This window comes from Rutilus rutilus, assembly GCF_951802725.1.
Source record: "Rutilus rutilus genome assembly, chromosome: 20".
NCBI lineage: Eukaryota > Metazoa > Chordata > Actinopteri > Cypriniformes > Leuciscidae > Rutilus > Rutilus rutilus.
Window position 1 is genome coordinate 7,301,205 of NC_140225.1, and position 14,470 is coordinate 7,315,674.

The 14,470-nt window shown below is 37.5% G+C and overlaps 1 protein-coding gene across 16 annotated transcripts in view; it reads left to right on the forward strand.

Annotated features, from left to right (window-relative positions):
* kcnma1a (potassium large conductance calcium-activated channel, subfamily M, alpha member 1a) overlaps positions 1-14,470 on the forward strand; it is a gene marked incomplete at its 3' end in the record, with an annotated part of 181,367 nt that overhangs the window by 157,987 nt on the left and 8,910 nt on the right. For 9 of the 16 annotated variants that reach the window (XM_084392362.1, XM_084392367.1, XM_084392363.1 and 6 more), the window contains 5 exons: positions 4,056-4,179; positions 5,451-5,675; positions 6,146-6,338; positions 9,378-9,491; positions 13,632-13,762. In XM_084392362.1, coding sequence (XP_084248488.1) covers positions 4,056-4,179; positions 5,451-5,675; positions 6,146-6,338; positions 9,378-9,491; positions 13,632-13,762 — 787 coding nt within the window. Of the gene's footprint in view, positions 1-4,055; positions 4,180-5,450; positions 5,676-6,145; positions 6,339-9,377; positions 9,492-12,045; positions 12,130-13,631; positions 13,763-14,470 lie in introns of all 16 variants that reach the window. The other 7 variants (XM_084392364.1, XM_084392357.1, XM_084392353.1 and 4 more) reach the window with 1 other exon arrangement.

The window sequence follows — 14,470 nt, forward strand, 5'->3', positions numbered from 1 at the left end:
TTCTCTTAGTTGTAATATAATATAATGCCAGCATGATGTTGCAGGCTTATTATCACTTTAATAATAGTTGTAAAATGTAATATTTAAATTAATCAGACCAGGTTTTAATTGTATTTATTTTTTTTACTTTAATTTGTGTAATGTTTTACTTTTAATTTAATTATAGTTTTTTATTTTATTTAACATTTTATTGTTTTGTTTAAAAAATAAAGATTTGGATTTCATTTTTTTTTTCATTTGTGTGCCACCCACAAGGCATTTCGCTGTAGCGTATAAAAAGTAACCCAGACAGAGGTCTCCAACATGAATCTCTCCCCAAAAGAAGCAATTACGTTGAGTTTTACATACTGTAAACTGTCAGCCCTGCAGAGGATCTCGCCCTTTAGTCTGGTTTCCAAGTGAAAATGATCAATGTTCAATTGTTTCTTTTCGCTCTCAGTTTTAAACAATAAACTGCGAGAGGAATGAAAAAAAAAAAAAAAAAGCTTTCAGCGATTGCTCAGAAGGATCTTTTTATTCCTCAACTTACAGCACAAAACTGTTTTTCTGAGCAGATTTGAAGGTCCCCGTTTGCCATGTAATGTATGCATCGGCTCTTTGATCTACAAGTGATAATAATTCTTGGGAGTTATTTACCCTGTTTTGAAACGCTTCAAAGCGGTGTCAAAGTTTTCTGTGCTTTAGGGTGCCTGTGTGTTCAGCTGGCTCTTGGGTACTGGATGACAGGTCCTCTGTTCTAGGTGTAAGCTTTTTCAAGCCAAAGCCCTGGAGCGAAACATCAAAATTACCAAAGACCGACCCGTGGACTCCCTCAACCTGTGCCCTCCTTGTCAATATATTACAACATACAATGAATACCTCGCCTTTACAAGGTGCGTTTTATGCAAAATGAAAAGCGATTGTTTGAGGGAGCCTTAGGGATACTTTATTCAACAAGCAGGAAAGGGAAAAACAGCCAGAGTATACCATATCAAGTATGGTTTTTACAGGCTTCTGCGCCTCCAGGCTGTCGTAAATAAATAATGATCAACAGATTGGCTGTGGGTTTTTGAAAAGTATGCCTTTGTCAGTTTGCATGATAGGGAAAATTTTCAAAGCGAGGAGCTGCTTTCATAGGCTGCTGGAGAGGGATTCGGGGAGCCAGTGACTGCCAAGTGATGCGCTGGAATAGCTGAACGCTGTTTGAAAAGCAGCTCGCCCGGCTCTCAGGGCAACTTCTGTTCTCTCTCGCTCTCTCTTTCCCCAAATGCACGTCTAGGACGCTCCTCTGGACATACCAATTAAATGGAGAACTTTCTGTCCTGCTTAGGGTACCCGATAATTTCCTATAAAGTTCTCTAGACCTTTTATTTTTAGCTTAAATGTCTATTTTAAATGAAATAAATGTATTTCTGGGTGTTTTTAGTTGCAAAAGTTGATTTAGAATGTCTGAAATATTACACAATGACAGTATCATGCTTCAAAAGGACGCTTCAAAGGAGACACAACACGTCTAATTGTGGGAAGTCACAATGCATTTGTCGGGTTCCCTAGCAGCAGCGAGTAACGTCACATATTTTATTCTGGAGTGGCATGGCGCGTTGGATTGTGCTTGTGACTGGCAGGCAGCTCTGACAGCGGGTGAGAGATAGCTATCTTGGCAGAGGTGCACTGCGCCAGTCAGTATGTTGAGGGGAGATTGAAATGACAGAGGTCCGTAGAGTGAGTGGTGAAACATGCGCCACGTAATAAAATATTCAGTCAGGGTGTAAAAGCACTAAATGCTTTCACTGTTATTAGCACCTGCACACAGTCTGATATCATCTCATGCACGCATGCTAATTGACACATTTCTGATGTGATATTTTAGCAATCAAACACAGTCTAAGCGGCGCGTTTCACTGAATTAACCTGCTTAGGAAGGTGAGAGAGGAATAGAGGGAAAAAGTAATCATGAGGTTTGTAATATGACTAGAATTTCCACGTTTTTACCACCACAAATCTGTTGTTGCATTTTGTCTGTGCAGTCGTTGAATATTGAAATTAGTATTTGTGCTTCACATAACCGTGCAGTTATTTTAAGTGTAAATTAATTTTCCGGAATATTATCTGACATTATGCAAATATGGAAGGTGAGGCAGAGGTCCCATCATTCATTATTAGAGTGATTAACAAGGGCCTAATGCAATTTACAAACCTCATTTAGTGCTGTGTTAATTACAGGGTGTTGCAGAACAAGGCATAACAGGCACGGCATTATTATGTCAGTTAAATTACATCACATTCATGAGATAAAATAATACACCCTGGTGTTAATAAATAAATAGCTATTCATTACAGTGATAAATCCTGTAATTTATTGCCCGTGCTCTATATTTAAGCTTCAGACCATCAAAACTTATAAAGCTGAGCTGTTTCGTGTAATAACATTTTATTTCAGACAGGACTAGTTTAAAAAAAAAAAAAAAATTTATTGTTGAAATCCTTTGTAAATGGTTGTTAATCTAGCACTGTGGATACCGGTAATACTATCACAATAGCTGGGTCGAGCAGACTCTGAGAGAGCATGTTCCCCTGCAGCCGTGTCTTAGAAATGGGGCTTTGTTGTCTGCCCCGAGGCAATTTCCTCAAAAGCAACCTTTTTGGCCCATCTCAGGCCCGGTAACATGCTGCACTGTGGGTTTTAGTTGACAGTTTTATGCATTTACAAGGGTTCTGTGGTCTCTCACAAAAACTGCCCTGAAATCGTGAGTATCTATTCAAGAGTCACTGAGGGAAAACAAATTGTAATATACCTGAACTAAAATACACCCATAGCACAAAGAAATGACTCAAGAATTTCATGAATTTATTATTGCCATCTAAATCATATATTGTGAATATTTAATACATTGCCTATCCCTAGTAGTTATTTTAATAATTCAAATTTATTGGCACATTTTTTTGCTATATTTTTATCTGCATAAATTTCTGCTACAACGGGCTGAATATTTATGCAAACAACACATTGTATTTGTCTGGTTTAAATAAGAATAAGAATAATAATGTTATATTGCAGTAATTAATTTTGAGATTCATTGTTTTTGAATTTGACAGAAAATAAATGGTATTTGAAATTTGGTCAAAAGCGAGAGTAGACATTTGATAATATACATTTGAATTTTTTTTTTTTGTGATTGGTGTTATATATTCTTGTATTGAGTTTATTAAACTGTGCAGGCATGTCTATATTAAATACTACCAATAATTCTGCATTTGAGGCAGAGAATGCAACCATAACAAGCTCAAAACAGCACTCCACTATATGTTTTTGAGTTGCTATTCATACCAAACATCCATAGACCAGGCATCAAATTAACATGGCCACACATTTGGTTTGTGAATTCTGTTTTTCAGTTGTATAGTTCAACTACTGAGTTTAAAAAGCTTTCAAGGGAGTTCACTAAAATGAATGCGAGCTGTACCCAAGAGCTGGGACTTCTTTCACGGTCAACATGCCCCTCAGATCAGCTTCAGCAGGGCGCGCTGATATAGGTTAGCCTGTTTAGACGTGACATGCTGCTGAAACTTTAATGGCCTTCAGTTTGGGGGAGCAAAATGTGATTGGGCAAATTCCTAAAATATTTAAAGTGCGCCTCTGTTAAAGCTTTTACCGTTGGACGCATCACGTCAGGAGTGATGCGGAGTAAAAGCCGGTAATTGGCGTTCCATTCTGGTGCCACTCAGTCACTGAAGTGCTCTGGCTCCATCTCTTCCACTCCAGTGCTGTCACCGGAGCGGACTTTGATGACTCCGCAGTCTTGGCAGCCCGGAGAGAGCTGCAGTTATGATGGAGTCCAATGCACAAATTCAATCTGACAATGATAAGCCATGTCAGCACAAGGCTGTTTACTGCTTATTTATTGTCGATAGACGTCTATTGAGATGTGCAGAAAGTTTGTCCTTTGACAAATGTCACAATTAAGCCCAGGAGATAAATTCCCACTGTTGCATTTTTACTAACCTTCATTTGCAAATAGGGCCAGCGAATATGTTTTCTTCTTACACGTTTTCTCCTCCTTATGCTCTCTTTTCAGGCATGACCCTCTGCTCATTCCGGGAAACGAGCAGATTGAGAACATGGATGCTAATGTGAAAAGATACGACTCTACTGGAATGTTTCACTGGTGTCCATCCAAAGAAATTGAGAAGGTCATTCTGGTAGGTATCTTTCTAATGGCGCTTTTCCACTACACAGTACCAGCTCGCCTCGACTCGACTTGACTCGACTTTTCGTATCACCTCAGGCGAGGTTCTGAGCGAGCTGAGGCGATACTAAAATGTGACGTGAAAACACAGCAGACTGCTGATTGGGCAGAGAGAATCGTCACTATTCACTGCGTCATCATTGCATCCGCCAGATGGAGTATCCTGAATAGAAAACAGCAAAAACAAAAACATCCAAAAACAGCATACACTCGATTTCCTCCATTGTCCTGTGTGTGTGGGTAGCGGGTGTGTGTCACGTAGAAGATTAAGTCACGGCAGTTTCCTGCGGCGTCGCTATGACGACCAGGTACTGTTGTGGAGGTACTATCTGCAATGGAAAACGGAGCGAAAAGCGAGCCGAGCCGAGTCGAGTCGAGCTGGTACTGGTAATGGAAAAGCGCCATAACTGCAGTGTGTTATAAATCACCTAGTCACAATAATTTTACCTTTATTGTTTCAGAATTAATCACATTTTGAATGCAATCTTAAGATCTGAGAGTGAAATAATATCATATTTACATCATTCATATTCATGCAAAGTTCTTGTAGCACTATGATAGCACTGATTTTGTCCAGTTGAAAACAAACAAAAAACACATAAAAACTGTTCACATCTCATTTCATTATCAATCATGCTCAAATTGAATGCTGAATCCAGTGTTTCAAAAGCAGAAGTATTATTAAATCTCGCATTTATGAAATCTTATTTTACTTACTTTAAGGGAAAACAGAATAATATTATGTTCTTTTACACACACAAAACTAAATGAACGTCATATATATGAGAAATAATAATAAAAATAAAAATAAATAAAATGTGTATCATTTTTAGTATTATAAATTTGTCATGTAGCACAATTTGGGAATAATTATACAGAAATCACTGATGATTCCTCAAAGTACCCAAGGTCACTCTAGTTTTTAATGTATTTGAGAAGTGTGACATGTTTTGTTAGTGTGTATGTTGTACAATCAATGGACATTTCATATATTTGCACTTTTAGAGACACAATTACTGAGTCAACATTAAATAAATATCTATGAAACTAAAGCCATTATACATTTTAGAATTGTACATATGTATGCTCATTATTACAACACGCCATTTTGAGCAAGTGCATTATATATTTACCCTGTAATCAAGTGGCAGTATATGAGCTCTTATTCCATTCTTGCTGACGAGATTGTAACTGTCTTGTTTGTTTCTGGCTTTTTCACCACAGACACGCAGCGAGGCCTCCATGACGGTTTTAAGTGGGCATGTAGTAGTCTGTATATTCGGAGATGTCACGTCAGCTTTAGTGGGGCTTCGAAACTTGGTGATGCCTTTGAGAGCAAGCAACTTCCATTACCACGAGCTAAAGCCCATTGTGTTTGTGGGCTCATTAGATTATCTGAGGAGAGAGTGGGAAACCCTTCACAACTTCCCCAAAGTCTCCATCTTACCTGTGAGTATACACGCATTGTAAACGAGCCTAGAGCTTTTACACCTGGAGAAAACAAGCTGTCTGTAAACGTTATGCATTCATGTGACTCAAGGAGTAAGACCTTATTTTGCAGCAGATGTTCCCTTTTACAAGCTCTTTGCATGGAATAGCACCACCACAATTTGTTTTCAAGTGTTGATGTTCTGGCGGCAGGTTCCTGTGGGTCGTGTGAATCTCAGGCTTTGCTTCCTGCTCTAGTGCTTGTTAGCATCGCCTTGACTGAGTATGAAAAACGAAGCCAAAAAGCTGCCATCAGCAAAGGCTAGCCTTTAGATTAGACTACATCTCTTCTTCCCTCAGCGCATAGTTATATCAGCTGAATGTCACTGCCTTTAGAAAAGTAAATACTTGTTTACTAATTTCCCTGAGCTCTGTGCCGTCTTTAATTTGTTTTTCTCTTTCTTCCTCTTTTTCCTCTCTCTCCGCTGAAGGGTACGCCATTAAGTCGAGCTGATTTAAGAGCCGTCAACATCAACCTCTGCGACATGTGCGTTATCCTGTCAGCCAATCAGAACAATATCGACGATGCTTCACTGCAGGACAAGGAATGCATCTTGGCGTCTCTTAACATCAAATCTATGCAGTTTGATGACAGCATTGGGGTCTTGCAGGCTAATTCCCAAGGTAAGGAATGGCCAAGAATACTTCAGCACATAGAGAATACCTCTCAAGAGCTTTAGACTGTGAAACCAGCACTTTACTGTGTGCTTTCAAAGACAACAAGGTCCAATTATATGCCCAAATGGTTTAATAAAACAAGGGGAGACATGAAATATCTAAGAATAAAAGCACAACTGACATTTCAAATGTTTGTGCATTAGGAAAGACAATTAAACAGTCATTTAGACACTTTATGCAAACATTAAATGTCTATGAAACTAAAGACTGTTATACATTGAAGAATTTGCATTTCATGCATATGTATATCCATTATTGGAAAATGCATGCAATTCTGAGCACGTGAATTATATTTTTTTCCCTGTATTCAAAGCTCTGAAAAAAACCCATCCCTAACGTTTTTGTGCAGATTGCAAATTTGCCTCCAATTGCTGGACCGCAGCAGATTTGTTTGCCGACAAATTGACTCAAACAGATTGTTTATGCATTCAGATAAACATGTAACCCTCTTGTGCCCATCAGGATTCATCATCATTAAACAGACTGTACAAATCAGCAGCTTCACTCTCTCAGCTGCTCTTCATTACGTAAATTATACACACCGCACAAGCTGGCCCACAACAATTAACATTTCAACCATTATTGAGTATCTACTTTTTGCACAGAAAGATGGATTTAAAGCTTCAAAATGACAGCTTTCAGATGAAATGTGTCCAATATTGTCCCAAAGGCTCGCGCTGAACAGTGTGTAGTGTTGAGGAAGAGCACATCCCTCTGCTGTGGATGATAATAGATGGTAATCATACCCTTTGTGCATGTGAAGAAAACGTCATTACCAGGCCCGGAGTAAATCTGTTTGAATTGTCTGTACTGATTTAGAGGAATTCTGATTTCAAAGTCGAGTTGAAAGTACTTCAACCTTAGTAGTGACTGAACTAGTAGCATAATCAAATTAGCCAAAATGTTATGTGTAGATAATATTATGTGTAGCTAATTTCTAGTCTGTGCACAGATTCCATGAGTGCTTGGTCATTACTACTCTCTCAATTAGTTTAACTCAACATCTGGCATGATCAACAGCAGAGCAATGTTGTGTAATAAAGATTTATTTAATTAAAACAGTGTATTAGAACATAATTTATCCCGCAATGAACAGTTTTCTTGTTCTCGGTTTATTCCCAAGTAAACTTTTGCAGCAATAAAAATAACAAATTATTTATGTTTTTTTCCCCAGATTGTAGTTCCAACTTGGCAAATATGTAGTTTTATTATTATTGTTTGTTACATAATTACACATCATAATTACATTTTCTTTGATAAAATAAAATAAACCTTATAAATGTTTAAAAAAAAATGAGATGCAGTTGTAATAAATTACATCATACATTTACATCATGGTAAATATTCTTGCCCTCAGCACCTCGCCGTTTCAGTGCGGCTTGTTAAACTTGCACAGAAGGTGTTATTGAATAAATCAGCAAGCCTTTTGCCAGGAGAAAGTACTACACAGGACACTGCTATCAGTGCTTAAGGCGTCTCTGAATAAAGTACACAAAGCCCAGGCTACATAATGCATTACGGTTGAAAACAACAAACTAAAGCAGAATTTATAGCGTGACTTTAAGGTCTGTATGGAGGGTGAATAACTTTATGAAGTGTGATCGATGTGCAACAATACACACAAAGTTGCACAAGACCAAGTGAGATGTGGTTGAAAATTTGCTGGATTACTACTTTTTATTCCACTTTTTAAAAGATACGACAGTTTTAATGTGTTTAAATTCTATTGACATATTCCTGTATAAATATAATCAGAAACTATAACATGCACAATATTTATCTCTTCTGGAAATATTGGAGATGTTCCTCAATACTATTGCTTGACTTCACAACTGTCTTTATCTACTATCACATAGTATTATCTTTGTTTGGAGTTGCTCGAATATTAATTAATGTTTAGTTTCAGTGGACATTCTGAATATTCTGACCCAAAATTCTGGTTAACACAGGCACATACCAGCTGTCTTATTCATTTTTATAGAGATCAGAATATTTACTTAATATGGTAATGAGAGAATATGACCAAATTCTGATATAATAATAATATTCGTGCATGTATATGCAGTCATTGAATTGTTGAGATGCTTTATAATGTGAAATATTTGTACACTTATCCAACAAATCTATGAAAAATAAACAATACAATCAACAGTACTATCGCTCTTGTGTATCAGCATCCAAATTGCTCTTATTTATAAGCTGAAGCAAATATGTTATTCAGAATGCCAGATGGTTGACTCTGACTGTCACTGCATATCTGATGTCTTCACAATTCACACAACAGGAGACGTGATTATTCTCTGCACATTTAAGACAAAGTCTTAGTCTCTCTCTCTCTGTTGTGTATTCTTTTGTTAAGAACTATAAAGAAAGCTAGTCTATTGAACTTCTCCATTGAAAAGGACAACCTCTTGTACAGAATTCTGCAGGCCTTTGAAAACTTCGACCTGAATCTTTTCCCTGCATTATGTTTGTCACTGTAAAAACTATACGCTTGCATTTTTCTCCAGTCGATGGATGTCAAAACAGGGCCAATGCATTATGCATATAGCATTACTGATTTAAAGTGTTTACTTGTCAGCTTGAGGAAATGCAAAAGTGTCAAGTCATGTGAATTCATACTCTTGTCACTCCAGCTTGTATTTCATGGCATTTCGCATAAAAGGTTTTCAGGATCCACTTCACCAGTTTTATGGTAACAAAATGAACAGCATATAAAATTTATACCTGCTGGTTGATGGAAGGCAGCAAATGCTAAATATACCTGAGCTGACCCTTAGAAACGGATGATCTATATTTCACTGTTTTAGACTAGCATGACAGTCCACTTGTATCCTAGCACCACAAACTCTACAGTATGTACAGTACATTTAGAATCGTACAAGAAAATCTTCAATAATCTAATCTCACCATTGTAAACCTTTTTTTTTTGCCACTGTAAGCAGAGTAGAGAATTTGACAGTCTCATTCCTCTTTCTCTTCTAGGTTTCACACCTCCGGGGATGGATAGGTCATCTCCAGATAACAGTCCAGTGCACGGCTTAGTGCGGCAGGCATCCGTCACCACGGGATCAAACATCCCGATCATAACTGAACTCGGTGAGACGCAACTGCAGTCATACTGCTAACATGTCAAAGTCAAGTGTGATTAGAATCTAAACTCCCCTATCAAGTCACACTGATGTGTTTCTTATGAGGTATGTGTCTGTGATGTGTGTAATGGCACACCTGAATATTTCACCGACTGGGTCAAAGTCGCGTCCTCGTCAGTTGTGCCTTTAATGCACTGGAAGAGACCTAGACTTACAGGGAGAGGAAAAAAAGCATGTAGTAGCAAAATGGATTCATTTATAAATAACAATGAGGGTGGCACTATTCCCATGGTGGGGGGACTCATGAAAGTTTTAGATCTCAGAGGGCACTAAAGCACCAGAGACCGGCCGCTCCAACTCTCCACTGACCCAATTACAGCATGTTACACCAGAAAGGCTGCGAAAGAGAATGGGCCTTACAGACACTTAAAACTTCATTCAAAACACACTCCTCACACATACAAATATGTTCTGCTAAGACATACATTAGATCCAGAAGTCCTCCTCCCTGAGGGGTTACAAAGTCCTACATCTGGGACACACAGGGCCTGGTTTACTAAAGGTTTGCTGGCATTTTCTTATTGGTAGAGGTGAAACAAATAATAATAATAAAAAATATCTTTATTTTACTCAAGTATAATCATTAGAATCTTATATAAAGGCTCACCATGTCATGTGTCCTTAAAGACATTGACTAATACTTGACATTGACTAATCTAAAAGCTAGAGTTTGACTTAGTTTTGAGAGGATATTTTCAGCCTCTTGACAGTGTCCTTCTGTAACTCAAGAAGCAAAAGCTGGATATTCAGTCTAATAATAGAAGAATTGTAGACATGCTAAAAGTGTAGTTAACATAAATTGCCACTTGTTTATCGTGATGTGAATTGGTTATTTCTTAAATAAATATTCACATGTTGTTTTCCTAAGCTACTCAGATGATCATGGCTACCAGGAAATTTGAAGTGCTCTCAAAATGAACTCAAAATGGAGAAGTTATTCTTAAAGCACTTTGCATTTACGTTGACACTTTATTTTAGTGTCATTTTTACATATGTTACATGCCGTTACTATAGTAATAATTATAAATAACTAACAAAATTACATGCAATTACTCTTAAATCAAACCAAACCTTAACCCTATAGTAAGTTAATGTTGTAACTTAATATTACTCATTACTTAAATGTATAATTACAGTGTAACAACGGCACCTTAAAATAAAGTGTAACTGCATTTACATACTGACTCTGAGTAACAAGTCAGTAACGGAAGTAATGGAATAAAGTTTCCTTGTTACACGTCACATGTAGTTACAATAGTAAATACTATAAATTACATGTATTTAACTTTAAACCACACCTTAACTCTAAACCTAACCCTATAGTAAGTACATGTCGTTTATTAATACTCACTTATTAATTTATAATTGTCAATGGATAATCAATGGATCAAAATCAATGGATAATATATACTACCATTCAAAGGTTGGGAGGTTAGTTTGATTTTCTTGTTGTTGTTGAAAGAAATAATTAAAATAATTCGATTTAGCATGGACACATTCAACTGATCAAAAGTGACCGTAAAGACATATATAATGTTACAAAGATTTCTATTTCAAATAAATGCTGTTCTTTTTAACTTTATATTCTTTAAAGAATAAAAGAAAACAAAGATTTCTGAAGGATCGTGTGACACTGAGGGCTGGAGTAATGATGCTGAATATTCCATTTAGAATAAATTCCATTTTGAAATATATAAAAAATGTAACTTTAAATTGTAATAATATTTAACAGTATTACTGCTTTTACTGTATTTTGATCAAATAAACGTAGCCTGCAACACACACACACACACACACACACACACACACACACACGTTGTTGTTATATATGTTATACGTTGTGTAAAATGTATGTCTTCTTGTCATCATTAAATTATAGAATAAATAAATATATGGGATTTTGGCCACCGTCTAGAAGTCGGTATCACCATCAGCCATTTAAAGAACTCATATGGATAGTTGGTTCAGTGGCTCAAACTGATACTGAGGTTTTGCTGTAATAATTTATATAGAAGTTCTTTGCAGTTAGAATTTTATTTTTTTTGTAAAGGTAGCGTAAAATTCAGTTAAACATAATTCACAGTTACTTTTTGAAACACATCTTTATCAGCAGATTGCCAGCAAACCGGACATATTCAGTTCTCTACACAAGCGAATCATTGACCGTCAATGGAGCTCCTGGTAAATCAGGCCTGCAGTATCAGTGTTGGAATATGTGCGATTACACATTTACACGTTTTTCTGTTCTAAATGGTTCATAGTAATCTTTCCCCTATTTGCAGTGCAGTAGATACCTAAGCTTGCACAACATCCCCGTTATCATGAACAAACACGGCTGAACTGTTCCATGGAGTTCTTACAGAAGCGCTTCATCCTGACGCTGTACCTTTAGATTTCTAATCCCACTCTTGACATGATACTCTCTTTTATGCTTTCTTTTTCTCTGGCTTTGAACTTGTTTCAATAACTGTCTCCCCTCAACACTGTTTTATCATCATTAGCTAAGCCTGGCAAACTACTGCCTTTGGTTTCATTCAGTCAGGAAAAAAACAGTGGAACCAACATACAAATGATAACAGAACTGGGTAAGCTGCGCCTTTGTCCTCCGCTACTCTGATGCACTGCCTCCTTCATCGGCTTGTCTTGATTTCTCTCACTGCAGCTGAGGCCTGCTCCCATGGCATCACTTTGAACACATTTTTATCCTTAGTTCTGGTTGAAATTGACTGTCTTGTTTTGGCCTTTTTAAGGATTTTTTTTCTTTCTTTCTCAGAGGCCTTTGATCATGCGAGTCTGTCCTTGTGGCTGTTTCCATAGCATCTCCCTGCAGTTCAATTCTCTGGCCCGGGCTCCTTTTCATCAGCGGCCTGTCTGAAAGACTGACATTTCTCTTCCTTAGCTCACAGGAAGTCTGGGAAGAAATCAAATTAGAAAAAAAAACCTATCCAGATCAAACCTTGCTTTAAGCTGTTTATTTTTATTTATTTATTTTGGTGCTGGCCCTAATCTCTGAAGCATAGATTTTGAAAGGGGGTGAAACAAAGATTGTGTGAGGCTGTGTTCAAACCGAACGGGATTTCAGAGCATTGTCTCTATACATTGGCCGCTGAGACCATAAACAATAGCCTTAAAGCAATCTGGCTGCTTCTGCTGTCCAACCAAAGATACCAAGCTGGTTGTTTTATATAAGTGGACCTAAATTCTTACAGTTTGTCTAATGCAAGAGTTCTCTCTTACTCTACAATGGCATTTTGGCAATTGTGCATCACTTAAAGTAATAGTTTACCCAAAAAATAACAATTCTTTCATCATTCATATACCCTCACGTTGTTCCAAACACGTATGACTTTCTTTTTTCCGGTGCAACACAAAAGGAGAACTTTTCCATGCAATTACAATGAATAGGGATTAAGGCTTTCAAGTTCCAAAAAGGATAAAGAAGCTTAATAAAGATAGGGTCATAATACTTGTACACTATATTCCACATCTTCTGAAGTCATTCAATAGTTTTGTCTGAGAAACAGATATAAATTTAAGTCATTATCTACCGATAATCTTCCCCTCTTGTGATCTGTTAACGGCTGTGACTAGATCACTGCATCAGATTCATGAGCAAATCGTGCAGATCAGTTTTGAGAAGTAGAACCAAACAAGTCATTGACAAGATCTGACTCAAAAGAACGATCCATTTGTAGATCAAACAGCACGACTTCTCTCGTGAACGTGCCAAGTGTAGTTGGGTTGTAAGATTCTTTTTGTGTGATTTATTGATTTAAATTGCAATATTTTTCATAATCCACATTTGGAATGACATGAGGGTGAGTAATTGAAGACAGAATTTTCATTTCAAGTTGGATTCCACCATTTTTGGGCACTGCATTGTGCAGATATCAATATTTCAATATATATGTATCTCCAGAATGCATGCCCACTGACGTGCATGCAATTTTTTATTTATTTATGCTCATTGTTTATTTGTATTCATGGACCCATTTACCAATGGTTGGTGAGACACACCACTTCACCATTTGCAGGACATTGGTTGTCTCTTCTGCACAGATGTAAAACTTCTGTCTCTCTACTGCAGTAAATGACTCCAACGTTCAGTTTTTGGACCAAGATGATGATGACGACCCAGATACGGAGCTGTATCTGACCCAACCGTTTGCCTGTGGTACTGCCTTCGCAGTCAGCGTGTTGGACTCCCTGATGAGTGCGGTGAGTTAGTGGCTAAACAGCTGCCACGTTGACACCTATTTACTGATTTGAGTTCCTTTAAACAGATTAGCATACGTAAATCCTTTAAATAAATTATCCCTGCTGAATAAGTCGATTTAGATCCTTTAATTGTGTGAAGGATCCTTCATACTATCTACTAGGCGTCAGATGATCTTTCCGTTCGCATTCAAAAGCAGCCAGTGATTTGGTGAACAAAGCAACCTGTCAAAAGGTGCACAGTCATTTCTCTCCCATCATGGCATGTCATATAGAATTACATGAAGGCATGTCTCACTGCTAATCCTCTGAAATAATGTATAGGAAAGAGACATCCTCCGGCTGTGCAGTGCTTTAGATGTAGGGCTCAGACGTTACCAGTAGGCAGAGGTTGGTAAATGAAATGCCACATTGATCAGACAGCACTGTCAGCAGCGGTGACATCAAAAGGAAAGTTGTTGCCAAGACTCCTCATATAATGTGTCATGAAATAAACTTTCAAGAGTCTTATTAGATCTTTTAACAAGGTAAGTGCTCAAGTTTTCTTTAATGGTATGCCTTGACACGCAAGGTGGGCTGCTTTGGGGTCCAAAAGCTCTAATCTCCTAACAATGTCATCTTGGGTAGATTAGGAAAGATACCTTTTTTCCTTTTCCCCTCATTCTCTCTTCTTCTTTGCAGCTTTTTCCCCCTCACCACCTACGACCGCTG